At 38.3% G+C, this 19,338-nt stretch overlaps 1 protein-coding gene across 1 annotated transcript; it reads left to right on the top strand.

Annotated features, from left to right (window-relative positions):
• The first annotated feature begins 1,746 nt into the window (after positions 1-1,746).
• Positions 1,747-11,890, top strand: SEC13 (SEC13 homolog, nuclear pore and COPII component). The gene is made up of 9 exons (XM_026678632.2): positions 1,747-1,923; positions 3,565-3,609; positions 6,979-7,094; positions 7,687-7,838; positions 8,309-8,442; positions 8,786-8,919; positions 9,845-9,965; positions 10,488-10,634; positions 10,989-11,890. The coding sequence occupies exons 1-9, from the start codon at positions 1,921-1,923 to the stop codon at positions 11,097-11,099; spliced, it is 963 nt and encodes a 320-aa protein (XP_026534417.2). The 5' UTR covers positions 1,747-1,920; the 3' UTR covers positions 11,100-11,890.
• The last annotated feature ends 7,448 nt before the right edge of the window (positions 11,891-19,338 follow it).

The raw sequence follows: 19,338 nt of genomic DNA, 5'->3' as shown, positions 1-19,338 counted from the left end.
TGACACGCAAGGCAGAAAGTCAATTAGTTTGCCTTAAGTAGGAAGTTCTCTACATCCATCAATCTACCCACTCTTCCAGTGTGGGAGCAGCTGTTCCTACTTTGCCAAGTACTTTTTAAATTCAGAATAATGGCATACAAATTAATTTGAGGTCTATGCAGCACCATAAATGTAAAATAGATGGTGGATAAGCATGCATTCATTTTGAAAAAAAAAATGGCTCATTACAAAAGCTATCACTTATCACTCCCAGGAACTTGAATTGAACCGTAAATTTGTTCTGACTACCGATGCTAACTACAGTTATGTTCGGTTTGCTTTTATTCGTAACTTTACAGTATTTCCAATTAACAAGGTTAAAAGAATTCCCATTGCTGCATAATTGTGTGACATTTAGTCCTGGTTAATTGAACTACTTGTACAATATATTGAACCATCCATGCTCAATTCATGCAACCTACTAGATTGAAATGTGGTTTATGCCTCCATGTGTCGTGTGAATATAAGCAATGAATCTAGGGCAGATACAGGACAAGTCAATGCATGACTACTGAAAATGTTAATTTTCTTGAGTTCTGTTTAAAATTACAGTTAGATAATGTCACAAAATTGCAACCAGTTTGATTATTTATTTATTTTTTAGCAAAGATGCACCCAGCTCTCTGGCATGAATTTTTGATACATCTAGATTTTTCTTTCCTTGTGTCAAGAACTGTATATAATTCCTGTACGAGAATGTACTTTTCTAGCACTTTGAGAATGTTTTGTCCTAGTGCGATTTACAGTTCAGTTACCAAATAGGAAATGTTTAATGATTGACAACATCAATACATTGAGTGCAACAAGCATCAAGTAACAGCTATGGATTACTCATCTATAACTTGATTCTTCCACATGAAAGTGTTAATCATTTTATTTATTTATTTATTTTTAAAAAAGGATTTACAAATTCAAGTTTCAATACTCATTCTACCAAGCTGTGGAAAAGAAAACGAAAGCAACACCACCATATGAGAAGTGGATTCTACAATGATTGTATTGTCCATTCCAGGCATGATTTTGCTGCACAATTCATGAAATTAAATTATTTTTCAGCTTTTGTCCCATTTCCAAATTCTTATCTAAAAGTTAACAGCATTGAAGGAAACTGGTAGTCAATGTTGATACCTATCAACATTATAACATACTCTAACCACAACACATTTTACTACAAATGCATAATCATTTTTAATATTGGGGGTAGAAAGCATTTTACTCGCAGTGAAAACATGACTTAGCCTACTCAGCCTTTCAACAGCCCTGTGAAACTCTTAATTTTTCCATACTACTTTATCCATCGTGCGACCTCTAAACGTGTCAGACTATAATCGCACTATTCCCAGCCAGTGGAGCAATTGATGATCCAATATCAAGGCATCAATCATTCGGGGAACTCTGATACTGAGGGCAGGAAAACAAATCTGATTTGTTTTCTGGCTGAGATTATACACTGCACCAAGCCCTAGCTTGCTGGCTATTTGTTCACATCATGCATAAGCCGCGATTTACACCCGCTCAACTCAATCCAAACTGGCTAGGATTTAACCCCGTAAGAAAAAATAATCACTCTGCCCTCATCCCCAAAGCAACGGGGGAATAAAGGCGGCAAAGGTTACAAAAGGGAGGCTGTGGGAGAAGTCCCGAAACACGTAGTGCCTCTCGCTTGGCAGAAGGAAGGTAAAGAAGGCGGCCCCGGGAGCAGGAGGAGGAACTTTCGTGCGGATCTCAGGAAGAGGGCTTTTTTCCCCCCTAGCCGGAAGGTTTTGGCTGTCGTACGCACGGCCGGGCTGCGGCTTGCCACGTCTGAGAGCGGGCGGGCGGGCGAATCGTATTGCGGAGTCGGGCTGGTCCGGTGGAGATTCCTCTCTCGTCGTCGCCACCATGGTGAGATTGAGGGTGGGCGGAGGACCGGGATTGGCGATCAAACTTGGGCTCCTTTCGCTTAGGGTAGTCATATTGGCGGCCCAGGGTGCTCCCCTCCGGGTCTTAGGAGTGCGGGGGTAGCGCCTGGCGGTGGTCCTTTTGCCAGTTCCTGAAGGGCCGAGCTGGTCGCCGAGCTTCTCCGGGGAAACGGCGAAGGTCGAGCGAGGCGAGAGTCGAGGATCGAGGCCCATTTCCCGACTCCAGCTCTTATCTGATCCCGGCCACGTCTAAGACTCTTTCCCAAGCCATTCGTTTGAGGTCCTGAAAGCGCCCGTCCTGTACTGCTGGACGCTTTGCAAGAGACGTATCTACTCCATTCATCCAAGCGCCTCTTTTTCATTCATTTTGTTTTTAATTCTGGGCGGGGGAGGGGGCGGTTGTCTTGCACTGAACTGAAAACGGAAGCAGGTATTTTGTCAAAAGGCTACATCACAGGTCTACTGGTTTAAAATGTTTCTGATCCAAACCAAACGTCTATGGAAATTCTCGTTCATCCAGGTCATGGTTGTCCCAAAGGTGCTTTTTCCAAGAAAGTCCAGTTGCCCCTTGAAAAAGCACCTTTGGGACTGATCCAAACCAGTTACTAGGATTTGGTGACCAACTTAATTTGATATTGTGGAGGACAGTTGGGAAGCTGGGTAGCAGCCAGGAAAAAGTCAAGCATTTTTTCCCCCCCATCAGGGCATATTTATGCTGAATGCTGTACAGGTAGTCCTTGACTTATTGCTGCAATAAGCTAAGCAAGACAATCATTAAGTCAGTTGTGCTCGATTTTACAAACCTTTTGCCAGATTTGTTAAACAAATCACTAGAGTTGTTAAATATATCATAAGATTGTTAAGCGAATCTGACATTGCATTTGCTTGCTGGAAACCATCTGAGAAGGTTACAAATGGTGTTCACACAACCCTGGACCAGTGCAATTGCCATAAATATATGCCATTTGCCAAGAGCCTAAACTTTGATCATATGACCATGAAGATGCTGCAGTAATCAGGAATGTGAAAAACTGTCATGACACTTTTTTCAGTGCTGTTTTAACTTTGAATGGTTACTAATTAATGGTTGTAAGTTGAGTGCTATCTGTACTAGCTTTCTGGATAGTTAACCTTATTGACCTTGCTGGAGATCAGGATGGATTGTAGTACTAGTAGATGTGCTTAAACAGTCCATAAAACTATTGAAATTAGACTTACCTGTTCACAAACGCCTTTGTCCTGGGTCTAAGATATTTTTACATCCTGGGATAGGCACAGTTTTGTGGGTAGGGTAATCAGTATGAGAATGAGAACCAAGTTTTCAAAACTAGTTGTTCTGCCACCACTTTTTTTCCTGTCTTGTCAGCCAGCTAAAGATTAGCTTCTCGTATTACCTTATACTAGCATCAGTTTCAATATGTCATGGAAGTTCTAAAGATTAACTAAGGACAAAGAAGTCAAAATGCTTATGGGATGCTCTAAAATTATCTGAAAATTAATCATATTAATGTAGATAAACTACTGTAAACAGTATGGCCAAGTCCTATATATTTTAATTCTTGACTATAAATATAAGGTCAGAATCTATTAGTGTCTTTACAGCTTCTTTGTATTTTCTTATTAGGTGTCTGTAATTAATACAGTGGACACTTCCCATGAGGATATGATAGTAAGTATTTTGTCTCTTTTTTAGAATACATTTCTATTCCGAAATTAATACAGCAAAATTCATTTTGGTAAGATAATGCAAGGAATGAATATTTTTCTGATGTACTATAGAAAACTTTAAAGGAACACCTATATGCTAAAGCTACTTTTTACATGGAAGGGAAAAGAAAATTATGGTAAGGCTAATAATTCTCTCCTTTCTTTGGAGAGATAGAATGGGATTAATTGAATCCAGAAAATATGGCATTAGAATGATGAACATGCCTGAAGTGTGGTAGATGTTCATTTTTAATATATTTACATGTTAATTTACCATATTATAGCATATACTGTATACCATATAGAGATGTAGGGGTGAGTGGAGCAAGAGACACATTATCTGTTATATTTTCTGAGTGTAACAGTGAGTAGTATTTGCTACTTTGAAATATGCATAAAATAGTAGATGCCAGCCTTAATAATATGGTGACGTTATATAATCATAATTGAACACATTCTACTTGAGAGTAAATCCTTGTCTCAGTCCAGACTTATCTCTCTCCATGATTGTGCTTTGTTATACTGTTGGTTTTTCATATTATTAATTTTTTTCAAAATTGAGGTATGCTGTCTATAGTCATAAATTATGAGTTGGGTGGCCTTATAAATATCTGGGAATTTGCACTGAAACAAAATGATTTTTCAAAAAACATCCTCTAACATTTTTATTGGAATATTATTAGATTTTGAAAAATGTTATGGCAGTTGTGATATTTGGCAAGCATTTAGGGCAAAAAAAAATGCTTTCTCATTTTTAACTGTCTAGCACATTTTTCTGGTTACCTACTTATCATTTTAGCTGCTAAAATGAAGTGCTGACTGTAATTGTTTTTCCAGTAAAATACTTTGTGAACCTGCATGCTACCACTCATTGATGCCAAATAGTTAATATATAATATAACTCCTGGTTGTAATTTATTATGATATCTTCTTTTTTCTTTTTCTTTTTATAAAACAAGTTTTATTAGTTTCAGAAACAAACAAATCATCATCAACCATTACATATTTGAACCTTTTTCCATTATAAATTTTACAAGTCAGATAAAACCTTATCTTATACAATACAATTCTATTTTAAACCATTTCTAAATGAGCATAAAAACATCTCTTATCCTCTATTTCTTTCTGACTTGATTATCGTCATTCTCTTTCTGTGTTTCTAGAAGGTTTCACCAATACTTCTCAAAAACATAAACAGACACAAACAAACATATAAAAAATCTTTTAGTAAAGTAACTTGGCCCCCAGTGCCTCTCTTTATATGGGCTTTAATTATATTCATGCTCATTTTACAGATCCTTACCTATTTTATTTGCCATTCTGTATCTTCTATATATACTTCTCACACATTTCACTCTTCATAATTCTATCTTATTCAATCCATCTTAATTTAAATCATTATATTTGTATCTTTTGCCCATCCTTTATTATCCCTCTTATCTCATTCCTTGTAATGAAAAAAAAAAAGAATTTCTCCTGAAATCTCTAATCAGAGTATGATGCCTTTCTATCCTCTCCCTAAATATTAGATTAACATTTAAAATGACACCTAATACCCAATCTGATTCTGCTTGGTACATTCTATCTATTAATTACTTTTAATAACAATAAAAACAGAGTAATAAATCGAAAATGTTTAAATACATAGTATCCTCCTAAATACGTAGTTAAATAATAAATCTAAATAATAAATCTTATAGCATTCTCATTGCCTTTCCCTTCAATATTTTATTACATTTTAAAAATCAATCATTATTAAACATTTCAACATTTTAATTTCTTATTAACTCTTAAACCATTCTAATTTTCTATTTCTAATACAAATATTACAATACCGTCTTATGTACCTTGCAAAATCTTTTTTAAGAAAATTTATGCTTCACCCTTTATCCCTAAAAAAGATTCCTCTTTTCCCATCCAATTTTAAAACTTTGTGGCTTTTCTCCGCCTTTCCCCTTTCTTTCTTCCCCCACCAGATCTTCCTACCCCCCTTCTTCTAACCTCTGTCTTGCTGGCATCCCTTCTCTGTTGTATTCCCTTTTTCTCTTGTTTGCTATCATTGTATTTATTTTGCATCATATTTTTCTCTTTCTTAAATGTTTTTTTAGATCTTAAGTCCTTCATTTTCCTCGCTTTCTTCCTTCCTTCTTTCTTAGATAAATTTTGGAATTCATTAAAGATGGTGTCTTCTTCGTCTTTTCTTGTTGTTGTTCCATCTGTCGCATTGTCTGTTCATAGTTAACCAGCGCCATTTCTAAAAATAGAAAAGCTTTTTCCATACCATCTTTACAGGCTGCTTTTGTTTGCTCATATTCATCCCTCAGTTCCTCAAAGGAGAAAGCCATTATAAATGTTTTCTTTTCTTTTTTTCCCTCTTTCTTCTTACTCCAACCAAAATATTCCAAAAGAAAAGTAAGACAATCCCAAAGTCCACAATCCTCAATCAATCCAAGCCAAGCCAAAATTTCCTCTTTCTCTTCCAGGGTAGTATCAGACAAAAGAAAAAAGAAAATCCAAATCTGTGTTTTGAAGCCTTATTAAAATTTTATTTCTGTCTCCAAATCCTTAAGGCATCTCCTCCAACAAAATCCAACCAGATAAATATATTTTTGTCCTCTCCCTTCCGACTTATCCCATAAAGCTAGTTTTACCTGAAACAAAAACAGGTTTCTCAATATCCGTTTGTTAATTCCGGGAGGGAGAGTAAACTTTCCTTTCAGCACCTCAGAATTGCCGCTTACTTTCTCTTGTGGAAAGAATCATCCAAAAAGCCATCACTTCCAGGAATTAAATTAAATATATCTCAGAGTCCTGGATCGACCAAGAAGACTTTCACTTTTAAAAACTTTCTCCTCTTCCTCCTGCGCGCATACTTGCCCAGCTGCCGGCTTCTTTGTGGCGGCCATTACGGACCGCCGCTACACCGTCTTGGTAAAAGGGGTTCTGCCGGCCAGGGAGGGATCTGCAACACCCCAAACCCTTTTCCGGATCCCCTACCTTCAGCTGCCCCTGCAGGGCAGCCTTGCTCCGCAGCCTTCGGATCGGAGCCACAAAAAGCGGCTAGCGCGGCAGGGATCGCGCAGCCGCGAATCCCTACCGCCGCAAAGCCGACAAACCGGAAATCAATTTATTATGATATCTTCTTATGCTTTGTATTTTATATTTTTGTATTTGATGGGAATTTGTTTTTAATTTATTTTTTAAAATTGCTGTTTAGTCACTTCTGAGACAAGTGACCATCAAATCACAATGAATAATGAATAAATATTTTTTTTAAATTGTTGTTTTTGAAACAACGAGGTTTTAAAAAGCTTATTACATTACTTCCTAGCATGATGCTCAAATGGATTACTATGGCACTCGATTGGCAACCTGCTCTTCTGACAGATCTGTGAAAATATTTGATGTCCGGAATGGAGGACAAATTCTCATAGCTGACTTAAGAGGGTGAGCTGAAAACAAGATAATTCTTTGTCATGTGGCCCATTTTTCTATTTTGCTTATAGACAAATTGCTGGCTTTTTGCCAGAATATATTTTTAATATATCTAATATTCGACTTGACAGCTTTTGAGAATCAACCTTTATCTGACCAGATAAAGGTTGACTTATCCAATTTCTTAGGCCTCATCTCATTTTAAAAGTAACTAAACATCATTGATTGGACTCACAAATACTAAGAAGGAAACTTTGAGTTCTGTACAATTAGGCAATAATTTATTTGAATTATGTCCTGTTCTTTAAAAGGACTCTCCAGATACGATGTGTTAAACTTTCCATTTGTAAAGAAGAATCTTCTTTAGAAATGGAAATGTTACCTTTTTTTAAAAAAATATTTAAAATATGCTGATGCCTGATTTGAAGCCTTTGATAAGAAGGCTGATATGTGTGAATAAAGATTAGAATGGCTTTTTATGTGTTATTTCAGGATATAAATTACTTGACACGATGCATGATTTTAAAATGGTTTTAACATGCTCTCCTTATGTCATAACTAAAAACAAGGCCTTGGTGCAGTAATTATTTATTTTTTCTGATAGTCATGAAGGTCCAGTGTGGCAGGTTGCCTGGGCTCACCCCATGTATGGAAACATCCTGGCTTCGTGTTCCTATGACAGAAAGGTTATTATTTGGAAAGAAGAGAATGGTACATGGGAGAAGACCTATGAATACACAGGACATGATTCCTCAGGTAGGGATATTCTTCTCCAAACTGTTTGGGTTAGGAACAGATTGCTTTAATTTTTCAGTAGGAATTTACCTATTTTGATTATGCTCATTTCTTGCTTTCTCTTTTTTGGGGGGGGTTCAGGCATTTCCAGCTTTTAAGTGCATCCCTGTTGAAGCCAATTTTCTTGCTATCATCAGTATCTGTAGATCTAACACTGTATACTAATATCTTATTGCTTGTGGGGTAAAGTAGCCTTGTGATCTGTAAACTAAATACCAGCTTAGAGGCATTTGTGCTATTGTTGCCATTATAACCTTTTAATACTTAGAAGCTGCAGATTTTTTTTTTTTAAAAAAGAGGCTGTTGCCATAGCATATTAGCTTTTCATTCCATTTAAGTAGCATAGACTAAAAAGTTGAGATTTCTATATTTTCCTCTTGCAGTTGAGTAATTCATATAATAATGTAATCTGTTTCTACATTTTCTAACAGTCAATTCTGTATGTTGGGCACCACAAGACTATGGGTTGATCCTGGCTTGTGGCAGTTCTGATGGGGCTATCTCTTTGTTGAGCTATACTGGTGATGGACAATGGGAAGTGAAAAAAATCAGCAATGCACATACAGTGAGTATAGAGTCATTTTATTAAACATTTTATGTGGCAAACGAGTTGGAAGATTTCAAGCATGTAGAATCTTTTTAATCTTTTACTAGAATCTCAAGTTCAAATAACCTGAATCAAAATACACTTTATGTAGTTAAGGAAGGAAAGGCAATGTTTCTTTAATTGGATAAACACTCATGCAGTATTAAACAGAGGGAATATATTTATTGTTCAAGACATAACTGAAGGATTACTTTAAAATGCTTTCTTAGGAGGCATTTAGAAATGAAACAAATAGTTATTAAAATTTGTCTTTAGTTTTGCTATAAATTAGATGAATCCACATTGATTTATTTTTGTATAGATTGGTTGCAATGCTGTTAGCTGGGCACCTGCTGTTGTGCCAGGAAGCCTCATAGATCAACCTGCAAACCAAAAACCAAACTACATCAAACGATTTGCATCAGGTGGCTGTGATAATCTTATCAAAATTTGGAGGTAAGTTAGCCTCAAAAATTATCTAATAGTTTTTGTAAAAAAAAAAAGAGGGAGAGGGTTGTTTTTTTTTTTTTTGCTTGTCCTTGCTACAAAGTTACCTTCTTTGCTTCTTCCATCTGCCAAATGACTAAATAGTTTAAAACCTTTCCTAATTTGTCTCCAATAGTCATTTTATATTTTTGCTTAGTGGTTCTGCATTCATTTGTTGGGCTAGGATGGTTATGATTCAGTGCCTCCGTGAAGAAAACTGGAGTATAAAACAGAACTGATTTTCCTTTGGTGATTCAGATGCCAGTTCTTATGGATCTTTTTTCAGGGACACTTAACAAAAACTCCCTTGATAGTCACAAGTAGCTTCACATTGAATTGGACATTTTTGGCTTCAGAAAAAAAGAATGAGGTGTGATATGATAGTTGTTGCCAAATATCTGAAAGTGTGACACAGGGAGCCAGATTCCAACTGAATTTTAGAAAAACTTCCAACAGTACAAATTTTGAAATAGTAGGGTCAATTATCCAGAGTGGTGGTAAGTTTGCTTTCCCTGGATGTGTTCAAATACAGGCTTGACTGCCTTCTATTGGGGGAATTTCTGTTTGATTCCCATAGTTCGCTGCAAATTAAAGTTAATTGCCCAAAGGATGTCTTGTAACTGTTAAGAATCTGTGAATTGTTATTCAAAGCAGACATAAAATAACCACATTGCAAAGGGGGCAAAACTTAGGTTTTGGAGCAAATCTGTTTGAAACTCTTCTCCATTCCATACTTTGATCAGAAAGTAAATAGGCCAATCCTATAACTGCAACACTTATCTGTATAAATATTGCTGATATTTGTTAAAATAGCCATTTCCTTTATCACAATACATTCATCTTGGTTTTGACACTTTTTCTGAATCTTCATCTTCCCACCCCCCAATATTTCCAGAGAAGAAGATGGCCAGTGGAAAGAAGAACAAAAATTGGAAGCTCACAGTGATTGGGTCAGAGATGTAGCCTGGGCTCCTTCCATAGGTTTGCCAACAAGTACTATTGCCAGCTGCTCCCAGGTAATTTTTCTTTAATGTTTACCCAGTGAAAATAAAGAGATATGTTGTTGCCTTCTATAAGATGGGTGGCATATAAGTTTAATAAATAAAATAAATCTAATGTTATGAAAAAGCAGCTTATTGAGGAGAAATTTTTAACCTTAAGCTTTTCTGGCATATTGGTTTTTAGCAAAGTTGTTTTTAGTCAGCCCTTAGTAAAATTTATTTTAGTAAAATAAATCCATTCATTTATTTGAGTGGATAGAGTCATTTAGAATTCCAGTTCCCTGTTTGTAATCTGAAGCAGTACATCCAGTTAAGATCTGTATCAATGTGTTTTTAACTACTAGCATTAGAAATATGATACCCTTACGGATTGACAATTGCCAACTTGAAGCATAATTTGAATCAATTCCGTGGTCATAGAGTTATAGCTGCGGCTCTGGTGAAAGGATTTCCTTGTTAAAATGTCAGTGTCATTCAGCCATAGGAGATACTGAATATACCCTTGTCTGTGTCTTAGCTTTGTTTGCCTTCTTCTAGGATGGCAGAGTATTTATCTGGATGTGCGATGATGCCTCTGGAAACTCATGGTCACCAAAATTACTCCATAAGTTCAGTGATGTAGTCTGGCATGTTAGCTGGTCCATTACTGCAAATATTCTAGCTGTGTCTGGAGGAGATAATAAAGTAAGTATTAAAGCAGCTGACTGGTTTAAAACATATTTATCAGTCTAGCAACAGTTTTTCTTTCTTCCTGCACTATTCTCTCAAAATGGATTCTACTAACTGTGGAAACCTTCCAAAACAAAGTTTGAGAATGTTGGGGAGTAAGGGAAAAGAATCTGCAGGATGCCTTGTCTGTGTTCTGCTAGCAAGAATAGCTTGCCATGACCAAATAAGACCCAATTAAATTTAAAAGCGAATTAATTAAGTCTGATTGATAGCTATCAAATCTAGGGCCCTTAATGAAGATTATTTTATTCAGAGCAAGATTCATGTTGTTTGTAGAATGAGTTCTAAAATAAACATGGTCTTTTCTAGGTAACTCTATGGAAAGAATCAGTAGATGGACAGTGGGCATGCATTAGTGATGTCAATAAGGGCCAAGGAGCAGTATCTGCCATCACAGAAGGACAACAGAATGAACAATGATGTCTATGATGAAGATTTCCAGTTTAAAGAAAGAGTTTTTTTCTATTTTTCTTAGTAATCCAGGTTTATTGAATACGGGCCATGTAAAATTTAATTTGTTATGAATATTGTCTTGATAAAAAAAATAAATTGTGGAATGCCTTTACCAATCTAGTATTTAATAGTTTGATGGACTATAACTTTCCAAATTCCTTGTAGCACTGTCTAGGAATTAGGGGGAGGATGAACTAACATATTTAGAAGATACCAGGTTAGGGAAAGCCCCGTAACAATTTGTCTTAATTGACACTTTTAAAATTCAAGGCAAAATCTACATGAAAAAATACTGTTCCTTTTAGTGTGATTTTTTAATTTAAAAAAATACCAGTAGATTTTCATCATTTTACTTGAAAATTTTGGCATCCTTTCAGCTAGTATTTCTCTGTTAAAAGAGTATAAAAGTTCCTCAGAGTAGATGTTTTAGTAATTATACTTTTTAAAAACTTTAATATTTTCTGTCAAGAACCAGGTGGTAGATAATTTGAACATGAGGAAGAGATGGGAGCCGAAATTTATACACACTATGATCCAATACAAAGTCACCTTTGTTTTTTAATTTGCCTTACACGTTTAACTGAAAATGTAAATTTGGTCTCTAAAATACTGCATAACTAATGTTTTGTTCTTTTGGTTTAAAAAGAGAAATAAAGTCCAATTAAAAATCACTGAATTGTTCAGAAAGAAAGTTGCTCTATGTTGTAATTATTTTGTACATTTTTCATAGTAAATTGTAATAAATTCAGGTTGTTTAAGTTGGACTCATAGGATTATTTCACTCCTGACTTAACATAGAACAGGAAGAAATTGTTGAACTACTTTGTTTATTATGTGTTATTTGCTTGCTGTTGGTTTATGGCACAACATAATTATGTAATTAAAGTAATAGAAACAATAAGTGTAAGGAAGAATGAGGCAGCTTTTAAGTAGTATCAGAATAAAGAACAGAGGTCAAAAGCATATTGTTTTTCTTACACTAATGATGTGAGCAGATGTTGTATTATTTTTATTTATATAAAAATTAGGGTTCATAGCAGCTCAGTCAAATATCTCTCTGATCCACTGAAGTATAAGTAGGGGGAGGAGGTACAGCAGAATGTGACTTGCAAAATTGTTAGGTAGACTATACTGAGAAATCAATTTCAGAGAAAGGTTAAAACTACTTATCTTAAGATTGGCTAAAATAACAAATCCTTACAAGCCGTTTGTGAACATTATCTGTCTATTGCTGACCTGAAATACTGTTAAGTTTTATTATTTGTTGCTATGGTAACGGAGCTTGTATTCCTCCATCAAGGCTGTCTTTATTATTTTCACAATCATCTGCAGTATAAAGCAACACAATCAGTGACATGTTTAAACTTACGAATTTCAGAACTAGTATTTCAGCAATTATCAAGAGCTATTGAGGACAAAGTAAATCTGCATAAATTGATACAGAAGTCCTATTTTACTCACTACAAGTTATTCCCTGGGATGTGTGATAGGTCTACAGTTTTAAGAAAGCATAAGCTAAGATGAGTGAGTCAGTGATTATGGGCTTTTCTAAGGCTTTTAATATAGCGTGTTTCATATACACTGCTCAAAAAAATAAAGGGAACACAAAAATAAGACATCCTAGATCTGAATGAATGAAATATTCTTATTAAATACTTTGTTCATTACATAGTTGAATGTGCTGACAACAAAATCACACAAAAATTATCAATGGAAATCAAATTTAGCAACCCATGGAGGTCTGGATTTGGAGTTACACTCAAAATTAAAGTGGAAAAAAACACTACAGGCTGATCCAACTTTGATGTAATGTCCTTAAAACAAGTCAAAATGAGGCTCAGTAGTGTGTGTGGCCTGCACATGCCTGTATGACCTCCCTACAACGCTTGGGCGTGCTCCTGGTGAGGTGGCGGATGGTCTGAGGGATCTCCTCCCACACCTGGACTAAAGCATCCCCAACTCTGGACAGTGTGGTGTAACGTGGCGTTAGTGGATGGAGCAAGACATGATCTCCCAGATGTGCTCAATTGGATTCAGGTCTGGGGAACGGGCGGGCCAGTACATAGCATCAATGCCTTCATCTTGCAGGAACTGCTGACACACTCCAGCCACATGAGGTTTAGCATTGTCTTGCGTTAGGAGGAACCCAGGGCCAACCGTACCAGCATATAGTCTCACAAGGGGTCTGAGGATCTCATCTCAGTACCTAATGGCAGTCAGGCTACCTCTGGCAAGCACATGGAGGGTTGTGCGGCCCCCTAAAGAAATGCCACCCCACACCATTACTGACCCACTGCCAAACCGGTCATGCTGGAGGATGTTGCAAGCAGTAGAACGTTCTCCACAGCTTCTCCAGACCGTCACATCTGTCACGTGCTCAGTGTGAACCTGCTTTCATCTGTGAAGAGCACAGGGTGCCAGTGGTGAATTTGCCAATCTTGGTGTTCTCTGGCAAATGCCAAACGTCCTGCACGGTGTTGGGCTGTAAGCACAACCCCCACCTGTCGGCGTCGGGCCCTCATACCACCCTCATGGAATCTGTTTCTGACCGTTTGAGCAGCCACATGCACATTTGTGGCCCGCTGAAGGTCATTTTGCAGGGTTCTGGCAGTGCTCCTCCTGTCCCTCCTTGCACAAAGGCGGAGGTAGCGGTCCTGATGCTGGGTTGTTGTCCTCCTACGGCCTCCTCCACGTCTCCTGATGTACTGGCCTGTCTCCTGGTAGTGTTTCCATGCTCTGGACACTATGCTGACAGACACAGCAAAACTTCTTGCCACAGCTCCCATTGATGTGCCATCCTGGATGAGCTGCACTTCCTGAGCCACTTGTGTGGGTTGTAGACTCCGTCTCATGCTACCACTAGAGTGAAAGCACTGCCAGCATTCAAAAGTGACCAAACCATCAGCCAGAAAGCATAGGAACTGAGAAGTGGTCTGTGGTTGCCACCTGCAGAACCACTCCTTTATTGGGGATGTCTTGCTAACTGCCTATGCTTTCCACCTCTTGTCTATTCCATTTGCACAACAGCATGTGAAATGGATTGTCAATCAGTGTTACTACCTAAGTGGACAGTTTGATTTCACAGAAGTGTGATTGACTTGGAGTTACATTGTGTTGTTTAAGTGTTCCCTTTATTTTTTTGAGCAGTGTATTTTGGTCCACAGCTTCCATTATTTGCTTAGAATTTGATTTAAATAGTCATATTTTTGTTATTTTTAGTCTACAGAGTAGAAAAATCAGATGACTCTGTGTGGAAAGCACATCCCTCTGCAATAGTATTCCTCCAGAGATACCTAATGATGTTCTGAAAATCGGAAAAACTTGGCTTTTTTATGGGATTTGGGAGGACAGTGGCTGCTTAGGCCTTAATATTTTCTTTCTGGTTTTGTCCTTCCAGATGCTTAGGATTTTTCATGATTTTTTAAAAATAATTTTATTAAACATTACGGTTAAAAAGATAAATACTAAAATAAATTTAAAAAGAGAAAAAATAGAGAAATAGAATATATACACACACACACACACACACACACATACATATACATATACATATACATATACATATACATATATATATACATATATATATATATATATATATATATATATATATATATATATAAATGACTTCCTTCTTCATCACAAGTATAAACAACTTTAGTAACTTAATCACTTTCTCTTAAAACACAACTAATTATACCTTCCTTCCATATCTCTTATCTATAAATATAATTAAAGTCTTGCTCAGTCCCGGTCAGCCAAAGTCCATTGAAGATTACTAGAAATAACATATATATTTTAATCTTGATCAAATAAACCAACTTTAGATTCTTTGCTTTTAACAATCAAACTTCCTTTTTATGACCCTGTAATCTTGATTTTTTAAATCCTTTCAAATAATATTTATTTTTATCCTACCTCGAGTATGAGTAATAACAAATAACTCAAGGAGGTGAATATATTCAACGCACCCTCCTCCTTATTCCTTACAACCCTGTGAGGTGAGTTAGGCTGAGGCAATATGACTGGCCCAAGGTCATGTCCTAGATATTGGTTTCTTTTCATTTTTTCTTCGTCCCTTGTCACAAATCTTCAAAACTTTAAACAGGTCCCTTTTGTAAATCCAACATAGGAAAGTTATACAAGTCACTTCTTTGTTTTTTATTAGTATATCCCTTTTAATTAAGACATCCGCCAGTTTCATTTGTGTATCCAGTGTAGCATCTTATTCCAAAAAGAGAATTTTTTTAGTTCTTAAATTTTTATTTCAAAATTCTTTTGCTGAGGATTTAAGGAAACACACACACTGAATGCTATAAAACTTGATCCAAAGTTTCCTTAATAGTTGAAAACCAATTAAGTAATTTATGAAAGTGATTAAGAAATGAGGCTCAGTGAACCTTATGTATATATAGGCATTATGGCTGTGAGTTTGACTGAAATCTCAACTCACAATTGGTCAACTCACAAGTAGACCACACAAAAAAATTCAGATCCTGTAGTCTACTCACAAGGAGCAGCTATCCAGAGTAGATGTGGGCAATATCACAATCTCTCCTTTTTCTGGACAGACTTTGCCAGCCAGAAGTTGCTATCTGGTTGCCGATGAATGCCACACTGGTGTCACTGCTCCATCAAGGTCATTTAGTTCACTATGCATCCTCACCAGAAGTCCAATTTTTCTTTGTTTTTACTATTAAATAATGTAAGCCCGTGATGGCGAATCTATGGCATGCGTGCCACAGGTGGCACACAGAGCCATTTGTGCGGGTACGCAAGCCCCAGGCAAACTTAACTCACTGCGTATGTGTGCGCCTCCCAGCTGATTTTTGGCCCGTTTGAGGCCTTTTTCGGCCTCCCAGAGACTTGTGGGAAGCATCTACAGCCTTTGTAGGCTGAAAAAAAAAGGCCCATTTTGTCACTTCCTATATTTCCGGAAATACTGGAAGTGACAAAACGGGCCCATTTTTTGGCCTAAAAGGCTGCAGAGGATTACCTCAAGCCTCTGGGAGGCCGAAAAAGGCCTCAAACAGGCCGAAAATCAGCTGGGAGGCACAGTGCAGGTAAGGGGGCAGTGGGGGGGAATCATACACGCATGCACAGGAGGCATGGGGGGTATACGTATTGCCTTCTAGGTGCTGGCATGCGAGAATTTTTGTGTGAATTTTTGGCACAGTAACACAAAAAGGTTAGCCACTACTGATGTAAGCTGTCCAGAGTTGCCTCAAGTTGGATCACTCTTAAATATAATAAAATGAATCCATAATACAAGCATCCATTATTTCTGGATAAAAGTCATTTTTACCAGCCTTATGATTCCATTGTTTTAAAAACTAATTCAAAAATATGAGATTTTCTGATATGTATTTTTCCAGGATCCTTTATATCAGGGGTCCCCAACCACCGGGCCGCGGACCGGTACTGGTCCGTGGAGCACTCTGTACCGGGCCGCAAAGAAAAAAAAATGGCGGCTTTCTTCGCCTTTGGTGAATGCTGCTGGGATCAGGGATCAAGGACACAAATGAAAGAAGGGGAGGGAGGAAGCAACCAAAGCCTGTCCTGCTCTCTGGCTCAGTGGCTTCGGTTTCTTCCCGCCTCGTTCCTCTCTGTTGCTCTCTCGCTCCTCCACCAGCCCAGGAAGAAACTACTTCAAAGAAGCTGGGGGGTGGCTTTCCCTGTCGCCGCAGCTCCTCAGAAGCGCCCGTTCACCCCCACCCCGCCACCTGCGTGCGGTTCAATCCAGTGCTCCGTTCTGCCTGCCTGCCTGCCTTCGTTTGTTTCGGAGCAGCTTCAGCTGAGAATAATAACTATTCGCCTCTTTTTATCAGCCGAAGCTTCTCCGAAACAACCAGAAACGAAGGCAGGCAGGTAGAACGGAGCACTGGATTGAACCGCGCGCGGGCGGGCGGGGTGGGGGTGAACGGGCGCTTCGGAGGAGCTGCGGCGACAGGAAAAGCCTCCCCCCCCCGGCTTCTTTGAAGCAGTTTCTTCCTGGGCTGGATGTTAGAGGTCCATCGTAGCTCTGAATGATCCCTAAACAAGGACTACAGGAGCTTCCTAGGGAAAACACACTGACTAAATGCTCCTCATTCAATTCCTGTTTTTACCAGAGATAAGAGAAACATCTGCATGAAATTTTGTAGCTACACAGCTGGGCAAGACCTAGAACTAGAGAGACTGCAGTCAGGTGTCTTTAATGATAGTTGTAGGGTAAACATAAAGTTTTGGGAATGGAAAATAGAATCCCCCCACCGCCGGTCCTTGAAAAAGTGTTTCTGCTTGAAACTGGTCCCTGGTACAAAAAAGGTTGGGGACCACTGCTTTATATGTTACATGTCCATTATTTTCTATAGTTTGAGTCACAGGAAAAATGGGAATAATTTCCTAAAAGGTAGCCATGTTTGCCTGTTACAGAAAAAAATCTTAAAAATTAACCATCAATTATTATTGGGTAACCAAGAATACATCAAAAATTTAATTCTTGTGGCTTCAATTGAGCTTTTCTCTTTAATTACACTGTGTTAATCACCAATCTGAAAGATGTGGGCACTGGTGCTAAAAATTGGTTGCTCCCTAATTGTTGACTGATTAAGGCAGATGGTTTGGCAATAGAGGTAGTTAAAAGATCAGATCATCTATCATTAGGTTAGTACAATTGCTGGGCACTTGAGTTAGGGTCTGGAACCAATTCACTTCCCCATCTTCTCCTGCCCACCTGCCAGGAGTCTCTTTTTCCATTGTTCCTTTGATCGAATCTCCACATTGCCTTTTTTTTTTTTTTTTTTGCCTTTCTTCAGATCCAGATACTCCTCAAATTTCCTCTGGAATTTCACTTTGGAAATCCATGACTTTGTGATGAAAAAGGATTCTGGGGCCACTTTGTTCTTTTGAGCAGGATAATGCCAGCAGCGTTTGTTTTCCATTTTGTCTAATTTTGTAATCTAAACAATGTTGAGTATGTATCTGTGGTTTGTCAACTCAATTTGAGAAGACCAAGTGCGCAAAGGGACACATTTGCTCCTTTTGCAATCCACAATCCCAATGAAATAAACTGCTATTTACTTAACCTGATCCCACTCAATTTATGGAAATAATTTATTGCACACATATCGATGATTGTTAACCTACACCATTTTTCTATTCTCACTGAATTTGTTTTCTCAATGGCTTTTATTCAAGCATCATTATGAAGGCCACATAAAATTTTCAGAGGCAGAATTTGGGGAACACCAGTTTGCAAATGGCAACGCTCAGTTATTTCCCCAATCCTTTCTTCATCACTTTCTGATAGACAACAAAAAGGAGGAAGATGCCTGAATAGAAGAGCCTTTCAGCCTCAAAAAAATCTTGTGAACAAGGCCATTTAATTTTACTGGTATATTGCTAGAGTTTTATCTCTTGTTCATACTAATAAAAATACAGCTTTCAATCTTCATTTCATGTTGCTGGCTCTTTTATGGCGTATTTCTGTAAGATATTAACATAGCACTGAGAAATCTGGTTACATGTGCAAAATATAGAAAAAAAATAACTGCAGTTCTTTTCACCTCTCAAACAAGCAACCTGAGAAATGAATCACTGGAGGCTTTTAAAAAGAGACTGGACACCCATTTGTCTGAGTGATATAGGGTTTCTTCCTTGAGCGGGGTTGGATTAGAAGACCTCCAAGCTCCCTTCTCCAACTCTTATTCTGAATTTTGAAGCACAAGATTATTAATATCCAACAGGCATGATATTTCGCTCTGAAAAAAAAATCGGGGCCGGCCAAGAGACCCCCCGCCATGCACCCGGGGAGCGCCCGCTGCCTTCCCTCACCAGGGCCGGGTGGCGGCGTGTTGCACGGAGGCTGGTCTGTGGCTGGCCCAGCTCCCTTTTTCTGCCGCTCAGCGGCCTCCGCTCGCACCGCCCGGGCTCCGCTCAGGTATCCGGCTGGGGCTGTCAGGAGTTGCTACTGCCGGTGCAGCTCCACGCGGCTCCAGTTCCGCATTGCCTCGGGAAGGGAAAGGCAAAACCAGGAGCCGCTGCTGCCGTTGCAAGCGCCGCCGCGGCTCTTCATTTTGCCTTTCCTTCCTGAGGCAACGCGGGACTGGAGCGCATGAGCCGCGCCAGCAACTCCTGACTCGGGGCCTCCGAGGAGGGGAAGGAGGAGAAGAAGGGGTGGGGGGAAAGGAGGGGGCGATTCCCAAAAAAAATCGGAATTCCAATT

The sequence above is a fragment of the Notechis scutatus genome, chromosome 2 (genome assembly GCF_049901735.1).
Source record: "Notechis scutatus isolate UNSWTSFEM ecotype Mainland chromosome 2, rNotScu1.2, whole genome shotgun sequence".
Lineage (NCBI taxonomy): Eukaryota > Metazoa > Chordata > Lepidosauria > Squamata > Elapidae > Notechis > Notechis scutatus.
The sequence above is the reverse complement of the archived record's forward strand: the minus strand, read 5'-3'. Positions and strand labels throughout refer to the sequence as shown.

Coding starts and splice junctions, on each gene's coding strand:
- SEC13 (XM_026678632.2), top strand. Junction 7,095..7,686: donor CTCATAGCTGACTTAAGAGG/GTGAGCTGAAAA, acceptor TTTTTCTGATAG/TCATGAAGGTCCAGTGTGGC. Junction 8,920..9,844: donor AATCTTATCAAAATTTGGAG/GTAAGTTAGCCT, acceptor CAATATTTCCAG/AGAAGAAGATGGCCAGTGGA.